This window comes from Genypterus blacodes, unplaced genomic scaffold (assembly GCF_046128005.1).
Source record: "Genypterus blacodes isolate CSIRO-AG114 ecotype Tasmania unplaced genomic scaffold, CSIRO-AGI_Gbla_v1 ptg000028l_1, whole genome shotgun sequence".
NCBI classification, from domain to species: Eukaryota; Metazoa; Chordata; class Actinopteri; order Ophidiiformes; family Ophidiidae; genus Genypterus; species Genypterus blacodes.
In genome coordinates, this window is record NW_027466841.1 from 2,617,676 (window position 1) to 2,640,601 (window position 22,926).

General features: G+C 44.9%; 1 protein-coding gene and 1 non-coding gene across 2 annotated transcripts; one reads left to right on the forward strand and one right to left on the reverse strand.

Annotated features, from left to right (window-relative positions):
- Nucleotides 1-927: 927 nt before the first annotated feature.
- On the reverse strand, nt 928-22,909 carry prr12b (proline rich 12b). The gene is made up of 16 exons (XM_076144255.1): nt 22,633-22,909; nt 18,586-18,743; nt 15,774-15,935; nt 11,030-15,585; nt 10,429-10,629; nt 9,272-9,346; nt 7,721-8,501; nt 6,436-7,034; nt 6,019-6,135; nt 5,714-5,847; nt 3,652-4,757; nt 3,382-3,501; nt 3,009-3,106; nt 2,665-2,796; nt 2,351-2,446; nt 928-1,814 (listed from the first exon to the last, which is right to left on the reverse strand). The coding sequence occupies exons 1-16, from the start codon at nt 22,713-22,715 to the stop codon at nt 1,686-1,688; spliced, it is 8,547 nt and encodes a 2,848-aa protein (XP_076000370.1). The 5' UTR covers nt 22,716-22,909; the 3' UTR covers nt 928-1,685.
- Nucleotides 5,197-5,268, forward strand: trnac-gca (transfer RNA cysteine (anticodon GCA)). The gene has a single exon. It is a non-coding gene; the product is annotated as a tRNA-Cys (tRNA).
- Nucleotides 22,910-22,926: the final 17 nt, after the last annotated feature.

Consider the following 22,926-nt stretch of genomic DNA (forward strand, 5'->3'; position numbering starts at 1 on the left):
CAACTGTTTAACACAAAATTTAAAGTACAGGTTTTTCCTTTCTTCAAATGTGGACCACACTCAAACACAGTTTTACATAATTGTACCCCAAGTGATCAAATTGCAGCAGCCGTGCTCGTTCCCACCCATTGTGATAAGACTCAATATGCAACCAACCTTTGGAATCTGCTGGGTTTATTGTGCTGTTGTTGAGCCACCATGGGACTGTGCACTGGGACTTCTAGTTGAGGTGGACGGAAATATACAATAATAATTTATAATGCAAAGAACATGAGAGAATTTTCCCTTTCCCTTTGCTGTAATGTTATTACTTGTGGTTCACAAAGTAGCAGCTCACATTTGGTTACATTAGACAATAACGCTTTCATGACAGACATTCAGTTCACTTATTTGTGTAAGCAGGGAAAATTTGTATTATACCATATAATTTGTACTAGTTGACCATACCATTTCAATTATTAAAGAGTTGTTTGAAGTTGTTGCTTAAACATGCTGCCATCTGCTGGATCCTAACGGAGCTGCATGCTGCCGTCTCTCTAACCCACATTCTTTTTTCCTCACCTGCAGACTGAAGATGTCAACAGGAGAGCTTGATGTTGCCCAAAAACTATATACATGATCAGGGGTTGTGTTGACGATTCGGGTTAGAGATTCGTAGCCTGGGTTTACTACAATACACACATATTGATTCACAACCAAGAAGGGGATAAGACATTTCTGTGGTGGATGTAGGTTGGAAATGTGCTTGTAGACACACTTGCATGATGAAGGACCGCACGCTACCATCTGACGGATGGATGGATGTGAGGATGTCATGCACTGCCTTCACTTGAATGATATGACTGGATCACAAAGCTCACTATCACTGACACACCATCACATTTATCATTTGAATGTTTTTATTTCCTTTTGTCAAATACAGGAAGTTCATGTACAGAAGAGGAAGTGGGAATTAGAGACTGAAATAACTGTACAATATTTACAAATTACAACAAAGAAAATGCTATGTAAGAGTTTTATCAGAGGTCAAACTCCCACATGATAAGAAATATTATCAACAACAAACAGTTGTAAAGGACCGACATTAAACACAGACACTTAGGATAATTTCCCCTGACACTTTCTTTCAGAAAGTTTTGCTTTATTTTTTCTTCCTCTTTTTACAGGCATAAAAACGTTGTTCTCTCTCTTTTGTTGTCTTTTGAAGAACAACGGCAAGAACACAACTCTGAGTTAAATACATTTCATCTCAGTCTCACTTGTTTTCATGTTGAAGGCCTTCTGACCCTCTGCCTCATTCAAGTCGATAAGCAGCCAAGCTTATTTCACGTAAAGCTCGTACAAAATTATTCCAAAATAAAAACAGTAAACGATCAGAGCTTTAAAAAAATGTCCTCATATAAATAATAAACAATACTTTTTAATGCTCACTTATAGATAGTGTGTATGTGTGTGTGTGTGTGTGTTTGTGTGCGTGCATGTGTGTGTCTGCTCTTCCTTCCTTACTTTGTTGAAATTCAAAGGTACTTTAAAACGATTTGATAACACTTTCAGCACTGTTGGTATCCATCCAGTTCAACAATCTGGAACTGGGCGTCTGTGCAGGTGAACATATTTGTTTGCTGCCTCATTAGGTTCAGACAGGACAGGCTGCTTTAGCCCCGGTTGTCCTTATTAGTCGTCATTCAGGACTTGGCACTGAGCAGCTCCATGAAGGAGTTGAAGAGGCTCTCCAGCCAGCTCTGGTTGGCCATGCACTGCTGCACCACCTCCTCCTGCCCGGGGTCCTCAGCCGCCTGCTCGATGCTCTCCGTCTGTCAGACAACAGGTGATTTACACACCAAACAAAACAAATACAAAAAAGCGACGCCAACCCGCAAAACAAGCAAGCAATTTAATCAAATGTATAATATAACATGAGGGGTGTTCAAAAAAATGCAGTCATTGGTTGGATCGGTAGTGATGTAGCTTCAAGTTATCTATGAACCGTCCTATTAATCATTCAGGTAAAAAAGAGAGATCAACCACTTCGCTAACATTGTTTTGGGTGGGTAGAAAATAGGAACAGTTCCTATAAAAATGGATCCTGTATATATAAAACCCTGCATGATTATGGGGACTACCAGGTTCTCTAGAATGTAGACCCTAACCTCCTAGACTTTCCACTGAGCTGAAAGGATAGAACTGAAGGGATAGATCAGACACTGTGCTAATCCAGAGAAAGTCCCTCCCCAAGACACAATGTGTCTGCTTTTATCATGCTGCTCGGATGCTATATACAATTCCTGGGCATTGCAATTATTAATGATGCTTTAATTATTTAAAAAAACATATTACAGGACAGCCTTACCTCTTTCTTGCAATGCAGGAAGGTGTGATACTTGTAGTGGTGAAGAGAATGATACAGACTGTAGATCCGACAAGTCTCGGTTGAGAGTTTAAGATCCTGAGTGGGAATGTTTGAGACAAAAAGGTTAAACATGTTCACCTTATATACAGTTAGATTGGTCCCCCAGATCCAGGATGAGGTCATAAATCTCAGTGACAATATTAATGCAAAGCTTTGGTGGAACCCATCCTTCTGTCACCTGTCTGTCTCTCTGTCTGTTAGCCACACCCCTTGAGGTACATTACATGTAGAAAGTGAGCCATGCTGTCTCTGACCTGCTGCTTATGGAGGCTCCTCTTGACTCGGTTGAGGGTTTTGCGGTTGTATCCCTCACCACTGAGGTGAATTTTGACAGATCCAGACTCCAATGGGGCAGCCGTCATTTTGGGGAAAATCCGTAGAGCCTCCTGAAGAGACAAAAGCAGAGGGAAGAGTGAAGTCATAGCCATCACATTCAGCTCATCTTTTAGTTTCGAGTCTCAGATTTTGACAGGATGGCTGCAATAATTATGAAAACTGTATCCGTGTCACTAACTGTTATTCTGATGAGCTTAAATAATCATCACCAGAGCGTCACAGAGGAGAAGACCCCACACAGACACACACACATTAGCTTTACCTGATGCTGAGTGCTCATGTTCGCTCTCCTTCTTAGTTGCTGCTTGTGTTCACTGAGCAGGCTGTCAATCTTCCTCATGGGTGGGAGATACAATTCATCTGAAGAGTAAACACAGTAAGGGACTCAATTAATTTGAATTTGTAATGACTCCTATGTCTTTTAACCAGAGCCAATCTTCAGCTTCTATATACAGCAACAGTGTTTGATTTGCAAAATGAATGGTGATTGGTGAAGTGGTGCTGCTTGCTTGGAAAATAGTGTCATCATACCTGCATCTTTGATCTTTTCCTGAGTTTATACACTATTTTGGATTTCCCCTTTCTTTAACTGTCTCTATTTACTTGTTTGCTTTGCTTTGCTGATCTGTGCTCACCATCAGTGTCCTCCAGTGCCTGGATCATGTCTGGGTCAAGTGCGGTGCTGACCAGCATCTCCACATAACTCCTGAACATCTCTCTCATGGCCCGGCTGCTAACTCCACCCCGTACAGGACCTACACACACACACACACACACACACAGTGAGAACTTGCTCATCACACCACAAGTTTCATTAGGTAAAAAGGCATTTAGCACTTACTGACACACACACACACACACACACACACACACACACACACACACACACACACACAGACGCTGACCTTCATCATCGGGAGAGGAGTCAGACTCTGAGGAGGAAGAGGAGGGAACTTCCTTCATCCACTTCTTCCTCTTCTTTGGAGGAGGCTCGTTCTTGTCCTTTGAGCTCCTGGCTTTGGCCTCCTGCTCTCCCATCTGCTCTCCTCCTCTCTTCTCCTCCTGTCTTCCTCGCTCCACCGTCTCTCTTTCCAATCTTTCCCTTTTCTCATTCTCCTGCTCCAATTGCTTCTCTTTCTCTTTCTCCCTCACTCTCCTCTCCTGCTCCCTCTCTTTCTCATTTTCCCTCCATTCTCTGTCTTTCTGCTCTCTCTCCTTTTCCCTCAACTTCTGCTTCTCCTTCTCTCTCTCCCTCCTCTCTCTCTCCCTTTGCTGTTTCTCCCTCTCTCTTCGCTCCCTGTCCTGTTTTTCCTTCTGCTTTAGTTCCCTTTCTTGCTTCTCCCTCTCTCTCCGCTCCCTCTCCTTTTTCTCCCTCTCTCCCCGCTCCTTCTCCCATTTTTCATTCTCTTTTTGCTCCCTCTCCTGTTTCTCTTTCTCTTTTCTCTCCCTCTCTTGCTTCTCGTTTTCTCTGCACTCACTCTCATGTTTCCCCCTCTCTTTGTGCTCCTTATCTTGTTTTTCTTTCTCTCTCTGCTCCCTCTCTTGTCTTTCCCTCTCTCTCTGCTCCCTCTCTTGTCTTTCCTTCTCTCTCTGCTCACTCTCTTGTCTTTCCTTCTCTCTCTTCTCCCTCTCTTGTTTTTCCTTCTCTCTCTGCTCCCTCTGTTGTTTTTCCTTCTCTCTCTGCTCCCTCTCCCTCCTCTCTCTCTCTTTCTCCCTTTTCTCCTCTTTTTGCTCCCTCTCCATCTCTTTCTCCCTCCTGTCACTCTCCCTCTCCTTCTTACAATCCTTTTCTTTCTCCTTTTGCTCTCTGTCCTCGCTGTCCCTCTCTAGCCTCTCCTTTTCTCTCTTCTCCCTCTCTTTTAGCTCCTTTTCCTCTTTCTCCTTTTGCTCTCTATCTCTGTGCTCCTTCATTTCTCTTTCTCTCTGTCTCTCTTTATCTCTCTCGTCCCTGTCCACTCGAGGCGGGGTTTGATTCTGAGCAGTTGTTGGTAGCTTCGGTAGTGACTGACGCCTGTTAATCAGTAAAGACAAAAGGGGAGACACGGTGAGTAACCAGTCTCTATCAAACTAGTAGCAGCACACACAAATCACAGTTGCTAGACATTTCTCAATACTGAAGTCACTTTTTCAAAACAGTTCACACAGTTGTTACACATGAAATAAACTGTGCATCGACACAACTGCATTCAATGACCACATCTTTCAAAATTCATCAATTCCTCTCATTCACACTCCTTACATACACACCATACTCATCTGCTGAATACCCAGGTGCTTTGTTTTTAATCTCATTACCTTCTTTACTAAAGGGGACATCTTTCAAATGATTTACAAATCAACACGGATGAAGCCAGAGACATTGATGAAATAAGGACAGTGGCAAGACATGTAGATGAAGTCTCTCTTCATCTTCATGTCCCAAACCAAACCATTCTGTGACAGCAGCAGGCGGGGGTATAGCTCAGCGGTAGAGCATTTGACTGCAGATCAAGAGGTCTCTGGTTCAAATCCGGATGCCCCCTGTTTACTTGGAGGTAACAAACTTCCTCCCCACATCTTCCATGCAAATCCAGATTATTACAACAGTGGAACTATGGTAGTATTCTGAAATACTATGTACAAAGGTATTGTAAAGGCACTGATCCACTCTTGTATTATATCATCGTACATTAGACAGAGTAAAATTTCCCATTGTTATTGTGTAAAGCAGAGGTCTTCACACATCATCTAGATAGCACTAGGGTCATTTGCTGCAAGTTTGGGGCATATTTAGATTTTGGTCAAATTAGGGAAACATGACTCTTCTCCTCTGTTTCTCTCTGCTCATCAGGGAATCATGTCAAATAACACCGTCTGAACACATGAACCTTTGTTTCTGGAAACAAAGGAGACGTCTCCTCTAAATGAAATTATACAAATCAACTTTTAAAACTTAAAAAGAATTCCTGAATATCGAAGCAGCCTTACCTGAGAGTCAGTCCGGCTCTGTGCCAAGGCTTCCTGGAACAAACTCGAACATAATCCTTCTTGTTGACATTCTCCAAGAACTTTACATACAAACGCTGGTACCGCATTTTGGCATCACCAAAGTATCCCAGATACTAAGCAGAGAGACAAAAAAAGCATGAACAATTAGGGAATAGTATAAAAGTCTGAAGAAAGTATTGACATTATTTGTGAAAAAAACCTTATAAAGGGATAGGATTTCAAAGTAACATAGAGGACCATAAAACAGATTTTACGATAGAAAAAACACTGCCTCATAAACTCACATTGCTGGTGGCACAGAACTGTCTCTGACCATCTTTGATCTCTGGACTGAATTTCTGGAGCAACGCTTTCTGCACCCTCCAGATGGGCGGAGGCTCCCGACCTGTCTGCAGAGCCATCTGGTGACCAAAACACAGTGTCTATAACAGCAATACAAGACGGGTTTATGTCACATACTTACTTTGTCATCGATATAACAAGACAACAGACACAATAAATTCACAACAGGTGATTAAACGATGATGGGGGTGTAAACATGTCTGGCATAGAAAGAGATAAGAGGAGAAGACAAGATATGAAAGACAAGAATGTTGGAGGGGAAGAAAACAAGACTTATGGCGGAAAGAGGGTTCGGAGTTTGGAAAATTGGCTGTTAAAAGCCTAAGAGCTGTTGCAACCGTCAGTTGAGGAGGACTCACCTTAAGAGTCCCAATGTCCTCAGTTCGAACCACAAACTCGTCCCGTTCACGGAAGATCCCCTCGCCTCCGCTCTCACTGTCCTCCTCTTCGCTCTCCCCAGCGATGGCAGCATCAGTCTGTTTCTTTGCCAGGTGAAGGGAGGTGAGACGCTGGGATGCTCGAGCCTCCTCTGGGGTTGGAGGTGAGGGCGGTGGAGAGGATGATGAGGAAGGTGGTGAGGAAGAGGAAGGGGAAGAAGGGGAAGGTTGCCCAGCTTCAGGTTCCTGGTCCTGGTCAGAGGATGATGGTGGAGGAGTGGCCGAAGGAGGTGGGATGGATTGGGGAAGGGGAAGGGTAGAGAGCGGTGAAGAGGTGGAGGGTGGAGGCGAAGTGGAGGGTGGAGGGGAGGTGGCGGCTGTAGGAGGCGGCTGGTAGGAGATCTGCTGCTGAGATGGCGGAGAAGTTGTATTTCCGTCCTCTTCCTGCTGTTTGACTGCTACTGGTGAATGTGCAGACAGAGGTGGAGGAGGAAGAGGGGAGGGTGAGGAGTAAGTGGGTCCTGAAATGGAGATGGGTGGTGATGGGGATAGAGGATCTGGAGCAGGTCCGGATGGTGAATCTGAAAAGCAGTTAAGAAAATTTTAATTTTGTGGCACATTTCCAGGGTGCCATCATCAAAATAACCTTGCGCCTCTATGTAATATCTCCAGCAACATTCTTTACACATTTCTGATGGATCGCTACCTCTTCCATCCCCAAACACTTACAGTACATAAGAGATTTGTTGATAAATTAGATTACAATACACAAAAAGAACAAAAGCTTATTCCATATCATCCACAATATGCAACTGTTCAACTAAAACGTTATTTGGGGTTGTTAGAAAAGTGACATGGTTCATCTAGTGTCTAGTGTTCTTTTAAATCCTGTTTGATTTGATCTGAAAATATCTAGACATGTTTTTATGTGAAGTATATGGAGTCTCCCGCGTGTATGAAATGTGCTGTATAAATAAAGCTGCCTTGCCTAGTTTGAAAAAGGAAAAGGCTTAGAAATGTATTGATTCTATTCCACAGTGATCTCTCAACACACACAGGAGGGGAAACAGAACAGAACTCTTTGATTCAACCCCTCTCAAAAGAAATACAAACTATTTTCTATTAAACCAACTATCATGTATTCTGCTAGATGTTATAATCATGTTTTTGTTTACTGTAATACAATTTCGCTTTTGATAAATGTTCTTATGCACAGGAACACATGTGTTTGTACACACAGACATACAGGTAAACACACTTAGATTACCTTCAACTTTAGGAACTTCCAACATGTCAAATTCTTCCTCTTCCTCCTCTTCCTGCTGGGTTCTCTGCTGCAACTTCTGTTTTTCTACCATCATTTCCTCATCGTCTGCTTTCTCCCCTGCTCTCTCCTCCTCTTCTTCTTGTTCTTCATTGCCCACCCCTGTTTCTCCTATATCAGATTCTGGGGAGCCCAATTTCGGTTCTTCCTCACAAGGTGAGTGATGCTGAGTGAACGTGAGCGCCTCCTCCTTTCCTTCCTCCAAACTGGTGGGCATAAGGGCGACAGGTGGGCTGAGGGGTGTGTCCTGTGGGGAGGATGGGGAGAGAGTAGGTGTGGCCTGGGCCACAGCAGCTGCCATGGCGGCAGCAAGTGAGTGCGGCATGTCGTACAGAGCAGAAATGGCAGAGGAAATGCTCTTCTGCAGGTCTTGATTTTTACTGACTGAGTCTTCCTCGTCAGAAGAGAAAGAGGGCAGCGTCTCCAGGTTCCTCTTCAGCTCCTCGTCCAGACGCTTGCAGGGACTTGGGCAGCTGCTGAGGGTGAGGTCAGGTGCCTCACTCTCTACCCCCTCGCTGAATGTTCCTGGAGGCTGCTGTGGAGGATGTGGTGGTGGAGAAGGTGAGGACAGGGTCCTGATCCCTCCCTTCAGTGAAGAAAAGGGGTCAAGGACTTCCTGCTCAACTCCCACGTGCCCCCCTGACTGCTTTTTGCTTCCTGTTTTTAGGAAATCCAGGAAAGAGGCCATAAAGCCTGGTTTGAGCTCTGCAGACTTCTCATCGACCTGCAGAGCAAGAAGAAGAAAACATCAGGACTTTGACTACACTGAACTGACATGAGCGTCACCTTTTTACCTGCACACACTGAAATCACACAAATCATTTGGTCTAATCAGGCCATCAAGAATTACAATCTCTACCAGGTTTCATTGCTTCAGGACTCTTCTTCAAATGAGTATCTGAGGAATAACTGGCAACAAGTAACAAATTTATTCAGTAGCCTGACAGTTGTGCAGGTGTTATTTATCATACACCTTAATCTTAATATTCATTCAAAGAAGCAGCTTATTGCCTTTCCAAATTTCCACTAATTCTGTTGAATCCTTGTATTCTGGGTTGAATTTCAAAAAGGTAAACAGACAGCAGGTGGCAGCAAAGGGCCCTGCATTGGAAAGCTGAGTAACCGTGGCAACAGCTACCTTGGAAACAGCCTTCTCTCTGCTCTCTCTTTGTCAGTCAGACAGAGCTAGCTGTCAGTCAGCTACAACCTCCTCCTCACAAGCCTCAAACATGAAAATGCAGCCGAAAATTCTATTCTTTGATATAATTTTTATGCCACTGAAGATTGAATCAAAGAATCACTTTCCCACTGACGCAACAACAAATGTGTAACTTTCAGGGTTTTCCCCTCACCTCTCCTTGCCTGTAGGCACCTGAGAAATGAAAATATATAGAATGTGCTGCTATCTCTGCTTGAGCTTGAATAGATGATATATGAATTATATATGAAGCTGTTGGCTTTACTGGCTTTTGTAGAGGGTGTGGGGCGACTTACTGAACTGGAGAGTTTGTGCACCAAAGTCCAGGATTCTGGATTCAGCTGCTCACCAATTTCTCTCTCCCATGACATCTGTGGTGACATCACAGAAAAATACAATCAGAAGCCTGCATACATTTTGTTTATGTGGCGAAATATACAGAATTATCTAAAGCAGGTTAGAAAATGTTAAATGTTCATTAGTTAGATCTCAATAAGGCTTTACAAGTGGACCCAGTACTTATGTGGACACATGATTTGCTTTCCACTTCTACATGCTTGTTGGGACAACAACAGGAAAACCCAGATCCAGACTTAGAATTGTCCTGACACACCCATCTTTTAGGTGACATGTCGTATTCTGAGATTATCAAATTTAATCAAATCAAATTAAATTGATTTCTATAACCTCATATCTCAAAGAGCTTTACAGGCACATAACTAAAGACAGTTCCCAGAGCTCTATAGGAAGATATGGAAAAGCTCCCCAAATCCTTTACGTATAAGGAAAAGAAGGAAACCTTGGGAGAGGCTTAGGAACTGCAAGTGGGAAATACAATAATACAGCTAAAAAAAAAGGAAGGTGCAGCGTGGCGGATGGATTCTGGGTGGAGCCAGCCGACTACCTGCTGGGTAGGAAAGCCGTCTCTCATGGAGACAGCACAGTCAGGAGAGCTGGATAACAGCTCTAGCCATTTCTGGTAGCTTCGTACACAGTAAAGCAGACCTGCTCTCACCATCTTTCCTTCATGAAAAACACACTTTACTCCCGTTGACAGAAAGGTCTCAGCTTCGGCTGGACTGAATTAATTTTGAAACCTTAATATCTTTCTAAACCTCTAACAGCTGTCAGAGAGAACTAAGAAATAAGCATTGCCAGTGCAACTAATGGGGGGGCGGGGGGTTGCTTTCCTGAGCAGACAGTAAGTACATTCAAGAGTAAATACTCAAGAGCATTTGGCTTGTGATTAAATGCTACATGCGATTAACCAGGACACAAGCACACAGTCGATCTCAGTGAGGCTGTTTGTGTACCTGTGGCTTTGCTTTTCTCCAATTTGGAGAATCAATTTGTGTCAATTTCAATGGCATATAACTGTACTGACTGTTTACTATCACCACATATAGACAGGGAGCAGCCAGGGAGCTGAATGATCTCTGTAATGTGTCCTTACCTCCTCAGCTTTCTGCTTCATTATCTTGTCTTGGTTAATCGCATTTCTGTTAACATCTGTGGTGGTGCTGGGTCCAGTGCTCAGGGCCAAAGATGGTGCAGAGCCCACTGAGCCGTCAGACAGAACTGGTTCGGTGCTGGATAGTGAGTCTGTTCTTAGCAAGGATTCAGATGAATGTATTGCAGGGATAGGTAGCTTGATCTAAGACAAAGACAGGTAGGACATATAAGACATTCAGCAAGAACAAAGCTTATCTGTCAGAGGATATTGAAAACATGAACTAAAACGGTGTCCAACCCCATTCTCATTTTTTATGTTTTGTGAATAAGCAACCTGTCTCACGAAGACATGCTACATTCAACTCTCAATCTGAACTACTCGATAACCAATGATGGTGTATAATACACCATCACACACCTCATCAGATCTTCAGGTGATAATGCATTATCATAAACTTGATTAATTGTAATTTTAATAATATCAAAATGACTGGCACAGTAAAGTATTTCTCACTTATTCTCATTCTTCTACTCTGCATGTTTCAAAGTGATTGTACGATGCTTGATAAATTTAAGCCGAATGATTGTTTTTGCTTCATTACCTTGATAGGCCTGATTGGTTCTTGATGCTGCAGCTGCTGGGACAGTTGCTGTTGTTGATGATGATGCTGCTGCTGCTGATTTTGCTGTTCGAAGTTTGGACAGGGAATGTTCTGCTGCTCATGCTGATTAAGCATGTGATGCTGCTGTTGCTGTGGAGCCTGGTGGTGGTGGGGCTGCTGTCTGTGATGTTGCTGTGGATGTTGTTGAAGGTGATGCTGTTGGTTGAAGTGTTGCTGTGGATGCTGTTGCTGGTGCTGATGATATGGCAGGCTCTGTCCTCTACTCATGTTCATGTCCACAAGCACTTCCTCCTTTTTGCCTCGCCCTCTACCCCGTCCACGACCCCTTTTAGGTTCCCCACTCACTGATCCCGTCAACCCCCTGCAGTAAGGGGGCTCAGGAAGAGGCCGTATCCGGGGTCGCCCCCGTGGGCGAGGAGGGCCCTCACGTTTGGGTTTTGTTGGTTTCCTGCCTCTTTTCTTTGGGCCGTCTTGATTGAGGATTTGTGGAGGGTTTCCTAGGGAAGAATAGCTAGAAGAGTGGCAGAAATCTGTATCACCCATTAGCGGACTTAAACCACTAACTCCTGATGCCACCCCAGCTTTCCTACAACTAGAAACCAAGTCAGGAAGTAGGTCAGGTAGTCGTCGACTGTTTAGTCGTATATCAGCTGGAACATCAGCTTTATCTTCATCATCCTGAAACTCATACTCCTGCGCATAGTTTTTCTTTGTCTGTGGCTGTGGGTCACGTCGCTGTTTGAGCAAATGAAACGAACTGGTCTTCAGTAGTTTCTTGGGCCGAGAGGAACAGAAAATAGGTGAAGTCAAACCTGCAGCACTTCCACCTAGTCCCGCTGGTCCCATCATCTTACTTACTGACCCATCCCTTGGAACTCTTGAGCTCAATCCCATTGTGGGGGTTTGGGACTGGATGAGGCCAAGTTGTTCAGTATTTACAGTGGAGGGGAGATCGTGGTTTTTTAGAGAGTCAAGATCTAAGTGCATATTTCCATTGCCTGTTTCTGTGAGGCTTTGGCAGTATTGCCCATACCCTTGATCAGTGTGATGACTAACCATATCATAGCAACTTCCAGAGCCTGTTGTTTTCAAGGATTCCAAACACTCTTGTCCCTGCCCATGGCCCTGGGGCATGCCATCTTGAGAAGGCTGCCCGGCCCCAGTATCCCCTACACAGCTTGACTTGTAATTATTTGAACAAAACATGTCCTCCATTCCAGGAAAAACTGAGCGATCCTGATCCTCTAAGAGTGAGTCTGGAAAGCAGATGGAAGTCAGGGACATAAACCTCTGCTGCTGTTGCTGATTTTGGTTCTGTCTGCCTTTGCCCATTGGGCTATCTGTATCAAACTGGGGGTGTTTAAGCTGGTGTAAATGAGAGTGTGCCAACTGGGATTCAGGATCTCTTGCTTGAGCTTGTTGTTGTTGTTGGGGAGTCCCCATGTTGGGTGTAATCTGGTGTGAATGTCCATGGGCTAATTGGGAATGTGAAAGCTGGTGGTGAGGGTGTGTTTGTTGTTGTTGGTGGTGGACATGGGCATGAGACTGAGGCTGATTGAGGTGGTGCAGATGTGAGGGGGTAGACAATGCCAAATCTGGTTCAGAGAGAAACTCATGGAGGTCTGAAGGTGTCTGTTGGGTATGGTGATGAGAAGTAAGTGTATGCTGCTGTCTGCATCGATCTCCTCTGCCTCTCTCCCCTCCTGTCACCCCAACTCCAACCCCACTTCTGTCAGGAGCTCCTGCGCTGTCTCTGCTGTCTGTCCGGGAAAGGGATCTTTCCAACATTTCCAGTGGAGATGCTGAGTTCTGGCTGGTTTGGCTCTTTTCTCTTGTCTGGGCTCCAAGGCTGTAGTGGGTATCCATACCCTGCGTTTGGAGCTGGAGTTGCAACTGCGAAGATTGATTCTGGGTGTGGGTGTCCACCACAGCAGGCACTGACCCTGTGGTTGAAATGATCATACCCTGCTGGGTCAGAGGATGTTGCTGTTGTTGCTGTTGCTGTGATGGGGCTTGCTGTGGGTCCATCTTGGTGCGAGTGGTATGAGAAAGGACAGACTGCAGCATGTGGGTTTGCTGTTGAGAATCTGTGGGCGAATCCATCAGTGAGAGGGGGACCTGGCTTTGTCGAGCCTGTAGCTGCACATCTGGTGTCTTACACAAGTAGGTAATATCCGTTGCTTCTGAGGGCTTCTTTAGCTCCATATGAGAGTGGGTATGTGAGTGGGTTTGGGGGTGGCTATGGGGGTGTGGTGTGTGCTGAGAGTGTGAGGACACAGGTGAAGTGTGATGGGAATGTTGTGAATGTGGGTGCTGTGGGTAGGGGTCCCCTCTTCCATAGTGGACTACAGAGCTGAGAGAATCATGATGTTGTTGGTGCAAGTTTGTAGTATGGGAGTGGGAGCGTGAATCAGTGCCCCTACCTATTCCTCCAGCTGTGGACTGTGACATGGCTAACTCTGTCTTGGTCTCCTGCTGTTTCTCCAGTGACATTTCAAGGTGGCTGTTCAGACTACTGGTTGTCCCAGCACTTGTCACTCCAGCACCTGTGCTGCTGGAGGAGTTATTTGCACGAATAACACTTTGAAGATGGTAGCGCTCCTCTGAGACCTTGTTCATGTCATAGGTCAGCCCCTTGCCCTCCTCATCTCTAGCTTGATGGAGTGGTTGGGAGAGTTGCTGTGGAGAGGGCTGTGGGTGATGATGTGAAGGATGGGAAGTAGGGCTTTCGGCATGTAGTAAGTGCTGGATTAGAAAATCATCATCATCTTGTCCCTCATCTTGGGAATGCTCAACTCCCAGCATGTCAGTGTCTGATTTTGACTTTGGTGGCGTTGTGTGGTATTGGCTCTGGGATGACCGTGAATCAGGGTAACCTTGTGGCGAGGACATAAAAGCTGGGGACAAGATGGAGGACATGTATTTGTTGGCCCCTGACCCTCCAGGGGACTGTGCAGAGCAAACAGGTGCAGGGGAGTGCAGCCCTGGGTGTATGGTAGCAGAATTGCTGGAGGGTGAGGGGCTAGAGTCAGGCAGATGGTAGGAGCTGCTACCTGTGTTACCACCGCTAGTACCCCCACTTCCTGATCCAGCAGGTAGAACTCCACTACCAACCGCAGGAGTTCCAGTACCACATCCATTTCCAGTTGAGCCTGCAGCACTCCCATACCCTAAGGAAGGACTGCTTGTTCTCCTGAGAGAAGCTGAGAGGGAGCCAAAGCTTGAGTCCCCATAGACTACCTCTGCAGAGAATGTGCGTCCCCCTGACCCTAAGCTGAACATGTTCCCCTCTGTGCTCCCTCCTCCAGAGCTCAAGTCCTGGGCCTGGGGTGAATCAAAACCTCCATATGACTGGGCCATGAGTGTGGATTGAGATTGGTTGGGAGAATAGGACTGGGTTTGTTGTTGGGGAGGGGTCTGGCCTGACAAACTTGTGCCAGATTTGACATTCGCCACAGGCGGAGAACCATAGGTGGAGAGGCATTGCTTGGGTGGTGTTTGTTGAACAGGTATCGTTGACACCACTGGTGGGAGAGGTGGTGGGGGCGGTGCTGCTGGAGGTGGGGGCTGTTGCCGAGAGGGAACAGACGATGAGCTACTGTTTCCCTTTGAGCTAGACGATGAAGAAGAGGTCGTTGAAGAGGCAGAAGGTGGAGTATGGGGAGTATGGGGAGTATGGGGAGTATGGGGAGTACGGGACGAAGATGATGCTGAGCCCGAAGAGGAGTAGCCACTACTGGAGCTGGAATTATTGGTTCCATTGCACCCTGTGGAAGAGGACGATGGGGGGTTGGTAGCAGATGTGTAGGGGGTCTGAATGATAGGGTTAAGTCGAAATGTCTGTGATTCTGTTTGTGTTGAGGGTTTGGGGTCAGAAGATGAGCTCTGTTCCTCAAGAGGACTGCAGGATACTCCACCAAGCCGGTGGTGGTTGGATATCGGCTGATAGCTTGCCGTTTCCCCGCAACTGGCATATTGCTGCAGGGGTGGTGCAGTAGAGTGACTTGGGGGTGAGCGCTGATAGTGCTTGATTACACTGTCCTGTCGGGGAACAGCTCTTTCCAGAAGAGGCTGGGGCTGACGAGGTGCAGAAGGTGGTGGAGCTGGCGTGGAAGAGAACATGGAGGTGTTATAGAGCTGGGAGGACTGGTCATGAAGTTGGGGGGACAACAGGTTGAACTGGGGAGGGGGCAAATGGCGACTAGAGGATGTGGGGGGAGCTTGAGGTTGATGCGGGGCTTGAAGCTCCTGTGCGCCTCGGTAGGTGGCACTGTGGGAGGACAGAAGGCGATCAAAGCCCAGGCAGGATTGGGAGGGTGTTTTGATGTGTAGTAAGGGATCATGGGGTGACAGGAGACCATTGGAGGTCGGATTAAAAGTGGCCGTGTCCTGTAGAGAAAGCGATGGGGTGAAAGACCGTCCAGAGAAGGATGAAGGATGCTGGTACGCAGAAAGGGCTGAAGAGGAGGGGAAGGAGCTGGAACCTGGCATAGCCCCTGAAATGAAGAGCTCTGCTGGGGCCGATGTATGCATTGCTAGAGGACACACCCATAACACACATACATAACATGGCAGATAAATACAAGTTACTGATCAATTTCAAACAAATCAGCACAAGGATATTTGTTTTTTCTGTATAATCTAAATTAATGAACAATAATAATATTGCATTGAGTAAACATATACTAAGTGCTTACTACAGTGTCTGACATGATAAACTTACCAGTCTGCCAGGAAGGAGAGCGGAACTGAGAGAGAAGGGAAGAAGCTGAGGGTGGTGGTTGAGGTCCCCGGGACTCCAGAGCAGAAATCAAATTCATGACAGAGGGATCGGGGCCTGAGGGGCCAGGGTGGTGCAGGCTGGCATCAAAGAGCCCTGACAGGCCTGGCAACAAACAACAGCCTTCACATTACAATATAAAGCATGAGTAACACTCACACACACACACACAAACACACACACACACACCTGTCCCGTCTGCCCCTGTCAGCCGCAACCTGCTGTCTGGCCAGCAGCAGGTTCACATAATATTCATAGAATGGTGTAAGTGCCGCAGAATAATTTGTGAACAATTTGTTTTGATTTAAACGAGAAGAAAATTACAATCAATAGTTGAACAGTTTACAAGACTGTCTTTGAACTTTTAAAGCAACAAAGCAAAACACATGTATCCAAGGAAAGTTAATCTTAGGCAACTGGGCTTGCTGGTAAAGGCTTGAAGACGTGTCACCTCTCATCCTAAAGGCTTCTTCAGCTCTGGCAGACTGATGGAGACTCCCAGGTTTTAACCTCTGTATCATCGTAGTCAGCACAGAGTCCCCTGTGGCCAGGAATGGATGATGACGACAGTCGTTGGGGTCCTCCTTTCTGCTGTAACGATGTTCATTAGAGGCTGAATGATTGTTTAGGGTTAGGGCTAAAAAGAAGGAGCACAAACATCTGAAGAATGCGCTTAAAGCTTGTGGATACCCTCACTGGTACTTTGTGAAAACAGCCAAAAGAACCAGGAAGAACACCTGCACTATGAGTGAGGAGAAGAAGTACCAACGCAAAATCATTGTTATTCGATATGTGTCAGAAGTATCTGAGAAACTCAGGTCCACCCAAAAGACCCCACACAAGAAGAGCAACCTGGTGTATGCAGTCCAATGCAGTGAGGAGTGCACAGACCTGTGCATCGGGGAAACCAAACAACCATTAAACAAACGCATGGCTCTACACAGGAGGGCCAGCTCTACTCAGTAGTTCACCTACACTTGAAGGGACACTGCTTTGATTACAACAATGGACACATCCTGGACAGCAAAGACAGATGGTTTGATTGAGTAATAGAGGCTATCCACGTAAAGATAGAGAAACCATCTCTGAACAGAGGAGGAGGTCTACGACACCACCCATCACCCACGCACAATGCTGTTCTCTCATCCCTCCCCGGGAGACTAAACAATCATACAGCCTCTAATGAACATCAGCAGAAAGCAGAATCCCAACTACTGTCATCATTATCCACATCTGGCCACAGATGGACTCTGATCATTCTCACGACAATCATCACAACCAGCAGGAGTATGAACAAGCCTGATAATGACTAATCAGGAGTATCAACCACGCTGACTACGACTCCACAGACGTTAAATCCTGGGAATCCCCACCAGAACTGAAGAGGCCTTTCGGATGAGAGGTGAAAGGTTTTTCTTTACCAGCAAGTCCAGTTGCCTAAGATTAACCTTCCTTGGACACCTTGAGCTGAATGACTGAGAACCTTCACAGACATCAAAACACTTAAAACACTTTCCACAGAGGCCTAAAGTAGTTATCCTCTGAGTAATGGCAAGATGCCACTTGTTGACTGGGCAAGTCTTCACATAAGGCAGTGGATCCCACTGTATGCATGGTGGGCTCACAGACCTGATGAAGAGGAGATTTGATATCAGGTTGCTCCTATACTCTACGTTGAAACAAGCCATGGAAACCAATCACAAATGTTTCAGCCAAACACAAAAATGTATGGAAATTTGGTGGAATAATTTATTATTCGTCCATTTGAAGTAAATTATGTCAGTAAAGTGTGCGGTTTGGTCGTGAAATTAGTCATGAAAGTACAGAAACAAAAAATGAAACGATAATGATTCTATCATGGTATTCAGAATAGCATAAATAGTGGGTTTTTAGGAACATATACATTTCGTGCAAATATTGAAAAGAATTTGATTTTTCGGGATGAAAAAAGCAGGCCGGGACTCGTAGGGTGTAGCAAGTTAATATCGATGTGTCCTTGTCTCTCCTATGCTCCACCCTGTTGTGTGTCTCTGTTTGATAAATCTAAAAAGCTTCAGGTCCGGGTTGACATTTTGACATTTAGCTGAATGGTTAGCACAGCCGCCAATGCTCACTTTCTGCTGTGCAGTCCCCTCCTTTTGGCACTGTGTACCGGCACTGAATCTTTAAGTGGTTACAGACTACTGGACTACTACTACTTTCACCCCTGGCTATACCTTTTCTAACTTTGAAAGGGATTTTCATTTTAGTTTTAGTCACTCGAGGAGTATTTTCATTTTAAGTGAGTTTAGTCATATCATAATGTCTAAGTTTTAGTCTAGTAAAGGGATAGTCTAATATAGTCCAATGTAGTCATACTTTTTACAGAAACATAGGTCAGAGATTTCAGCATCATATAAATGAAATTTAGTGGTCTGGAATTAAAATATACTTTGCTGCAGTAGCCAAGTTGCCAACAACTCTATCCTAGTTACGCAAAGTACCTTGGCCTACTGGTGACACTGTTCTCGCCTTACAGTGTTTTAATATATCACAATTAAGCTATGGTAGCTTACATAAACTTTCATTTCAGTGTAACAAATTTATGTTTTTATATTCAGTTAGTGTTTCAACAAATCACCCGCTGACATTCTTAAGACATGCAAAACAAACCGGGCTCTAGGTGGGTGGCCATGGCCTTGACCGGTTGGGTTGAGAGAGAAATTTGGATTTTAATTGTGTGGCTGTGACACAAAATAATGCTGTGAATCCTCACCAAGAGTGCGTCCAGCTGCCCCCCAGGCCCCGCCCTGTCCAGATCCTCCTGGGTGGTGGTTGGTTGCATAGCCCTGCAGAGGGTGCGGGGTTCCATAGGCCTGCCGATGGAGTAGCTCTGTGTCTGGATGGGATGACCTAGAGCTCCCATACATGAGGCTGGAAAAGACATGAATATTGGGTTTGGCACATATTTACAACCAACAATCATGTATAAAACAGAGTGGCATAATTCATGTGTCAGTAACAGCAGAAAGTGCCATGCAATTATGTTCATCACAAACGTATGTTGCCAAACTTTTAACCTTTGCAACAGATACTGTATATCCCCAGCTGGGTCAACTGAGCTATAAACTTCACAAAGGAGGTTCTGTTTTCACCTGCTCCTGTCTGTCTGACTCTCCGTCTTGGTAGAAGGGTGGGGCATGGGAATTAGTATCAATTCAGATCCAGGAATTTGTCATTTTACGTAATACCCCAAAGTAGCAAATCTGATGCCATCATGATACACTCCCAAATCCCAAACAAGCACTGGTCTGGTCTTAGTCAGTAAGTGTGTTTGAATCTTGGTAGTGTTAAGGATCAGGCCAGCTGGCTTAGCTGCTGGAAGAGATGCCGAGACGCTCCATGTAACGCCCAGGCGATGTTGAGCTTGGCCAGGTTGAGCCCATACCTGAGACAGCGGCTGTAGCAAAAATAGCTCAATGAAACAGAAAGCATTTCTTCCATGAGCTCCAATGGTTTGCTGTCGCCGGGGCCCTGCAGTGAGAGGATCCAGTGGACCCTCTCAAAATCAGAAATACTTGTCCTACTCTGGTGGATTTTCCAGGAGGCTCCCCACTCTGCAGGCTGCTGCACTGCTGAGGGCAGTGACAACATATTTTGTTGTGTCTGCGGAAATGTCCTTAAGGGCGAATTGTGCCTCCATTTCAGCAAACCAAACCTCTGCCTGCATCTCCCAAAACGAAGCAAAACTGCATGCATCACCATGTTTGCCTCTGGAAAACGTCTCCGTGGAGGTTAAGGGTCACCAATGTAGGAGTTGCTGGATCAACAAATCAAGTAAGCTTGCTCAGTTCAAAACACTGGCATGTACATTCAAACCCTCATAAATTATCCAGAATGCTCCAGCTTATATGATTTTCAACCAGCCCAACACAGCACACGTCAGTCCGCTGTTCATATCCCTCTATTGCCAATATCAGCACCCACTTATCTGAACTTCCTCATTCAGGTTCATGCTCCCAAAACCTCACTCAGCAATCAGTGCCTGGTGTTGCCACCACAATGAGGTGCTCTCGCCAGACACTCCTTCACTCTCCTTTGTGGTCCCTAGGTGGTGGAATGAGTTATCAAATTCCATTCAATCCACCGAGTCCCTCTTAATCTTCAACAGTTAGAGCACCTTCATACTTATGTCTGGTGTAGCTGTAGCAGTTAATAATAAGAACATGGACTAGTTTAGCCTTGGCAGAGGCATGAACTCTAAAGAGTGCCTTGGAACACTGCAGTTTAAACTATTGTTTGGACGAAGCCAGCTGTTTGGAAAAGTTGCCCTCTTTTGCAATTGTATTTCCTATCAATCCTGTCAATATTGGGAGCAGCAAATGGCACTAAAACACAAACTTCATACATGCATTGACACATGCAGGATCTCTGGCCCTACTTCAAGCAGACAGGCACACACACAATCTTTTAAGTTTTAAGTTTAAGTAACCATAAGTAGGTTTTCACACAGTAACAGTTCCAATCTGTACTATTGAACATCCAGTGTTCTACAGCAACCTCACCATTTGTACACAGATGTAAAGTAAATATTAATTAAACATCAACTGTCCCATCTAGTCCCAAACTGAAGAAGTTCTATATGAATGATGCCAAAGTGATGCCATGTCAATAGACTACTCCAAGTGTTGAAATAGTTCTTATTTCTATAAAATTATTTCATCATTTATCAGGTACCTTTTTTGGACGTTTTTTGACTACTACAGGCACTTTGACAGGTAATCACTATAGGCTATGGCAAAATATGATAAGCATGTGTCAATATTATCTATATCGCTTTATAATAAATAAAAATGTTATTTATAGCAAATGTCACTCATATAGCTTCCGCTGGTAAACCTTCACCTCTTGCAGTCTGGGCAAATTAAAATTCACCCCGAAGAATAAACTATAAAAGCCACACAAACTAAATTATTCATTTAAATGTATCATTTCTTTTAGTTTGAAGATTCAAGAACCAACAGCTAACGACTTCCTGCATTGCAAGTCACTTTGGCCTGATACTGACTACACAATAAAAATACAACACAGAGAGGCGTGTGCCTTCATTCTGCTGTTGTTAATACCGACACACATCTGTATTAATAAAGAAACACATCTGTTGTGTTAAAAACACCAAATCTGTTTCTAAATCTGCATAAATGAAAACACATATCTGCTGTGTTCATAACAATGCAACTCTGCTTTAACAACAACAAAAAACAGATGTTGTGAATTACAAAACAAATTTGCATTGATAACAAAATATAAGCTGTAAAAAACATACTTGCTGCCATTAATAATAACTACATAACTTCTGTATTAATAACAACAACTTGATGTCATTAATCATAACACACACATCCATTAATAACACACAGGGCTGCCATTTATAGCTACACAAAGCTGCATTAATAACACACATTGCATTAATAACAACACACATCTGCAGTGTCAATAACAACAACAAAAAATGTATGTCATGAATCATTACACACATCTGCTGTCATTAATAAACAACAAACACCTGATCTCCTTAATAACAGCCTACATGTACATTAATAACAACACCCATCTGTTGAAGTTAATGAATACAAAAATCTGCATTATTAACATGAACTATTACTTTGAGATGTGGGGTATTAGTTGTGCCGTTATGGTTAATTAGTTAATTATGATCAGTACTATAATTGATGATCAGATAGTATGATCAGATATGTGACCAGTTGTGTGTGATTAAATTCTAGTTATGTTCATTATGATCTGTATGTTACCTTGGTGATTAGCTTTATGATGCACAGCCGGTGTATAATTAGATGTATAGTAAACTGTGGCCGGCTTCGTTGTTATCTGTGATCAGGTGTATAGTTAGCTATGTGTGTTTTTGTTCATCTGACATGATAAACTGTGACTGTATGGTTAATAGTGATTAGTTGGGTGGTTAGCTGTGATTAGCAATTTGCTAATATTTGTTATGTAGAAGGGAACCAGACACATAGTGAATATAAGGAGGACACAGGAGAGGAAGGTAACATGAAGCAGTTACTCATCGTTACGTTACTTCCATCAGATGTGAACGTGATCCTGGTCCACTGTAGTAAGTAAACGACAAACAGACGCGTCACGTGAGTGACTGAGTGATCACCATATGTATCAGTGAGAGCGGAGCGGATCGAGCTGTTCATCACGGCAGCGTCGCATTCATGTTCTGTTCTGTGCTACAGTTCTTTAAGCGAAACATGTCTGTCTGTGAAACACATAAGTGGAAGCAGGCGTGCACACAGAGCAGAGCAGAGCAGCACACACAGAGCAGAGCAGAGCAGCACACACAGAGCAGCATGTTCAGCTGCTGGGTCACATCAGGCGCTTTGGTTCAGGTAACAAACAGACAAAGCAGCAGCAGCGACATAACGATGCAAACAACGCACCGCTGTTCCATACATGTCTGTCTGTCTGCCTGTCTGTCTTTTTTTTTGATAACCCAGCTCCCCATCCCCCCTCCATGTCTCCCCCCTCCATTTCTCTGTCTCTGTATCCCCGTTAACCTTCCTCTTCACCCCCCTCCTCCCCTTCAGCACGGCGGGCTGTACCTGCGGCTCGGTGCAGCAGCTCTGGGACTGTGTGTGTGTGTGTGTGTGTGTGTGTGTGTGTGTGTGTGTGTGTGTGTGTGTGTGTGTGTGTGTGTGTGTGTGTGTGTGTGTGTGTGTGTGTATGCGCGCGCGTGTGCATTGTTACCGGAGCCCGTGGGTGCTCCACGCTCCACGCTCCGGTCACTCAGCCTTACCTTGCTTTGGCCGATCTATCGTAACTCCATCCCGTCCCAGCCCCCAGATCACCGAATCCTGCACCGGGATAATTCCTGTCCATGGAAAGAAAAGGCTGGGTGAAGGTGGACAGATAGAGACGGGAGAGGAAGAGGAAGAGGAAGAGAGAGAGGAAGAGAGGAATGTCTTCTCCTCTCTGTGCTCGCTTCTGTTTATTTCTCCGATTGACGAGCCTATAGACTGGGAGGAATGGAGGGAGGAGGAGAAGCAGCGGAGGGGGGAGAGAGAGAGAGAGTGAGGGAGGGACAGAGGGA

What these genes read in the sequence shown, in the direction of transcription:
- prr12b (XM_076144255.1), bottom strand. Translation starts at nt 22,715, where the DNA reads ATGGACAGGAATTATCCCGGTGCAGGATTCGGTGATCTGGGGGCTGGG. An exon ending in GGCAGCTGGACGCACTCTTG is followed by an intron (nt 15,936 to 18,585) that starts GTGAGGATTCAC and finishes GTTTGTTGCCAG; the next exon opens with GCCTGTCAGGGCTCTTTGAT. An exon ending in ACATGAGCACTCAGCATCAG is followed by an intron (nt 2,797 to 3,008) that starts GTAAAGCTAATG and finishes TTGTCTCTTCAG; the next exon opens with GAGGCTCTACGGATTTTCCC.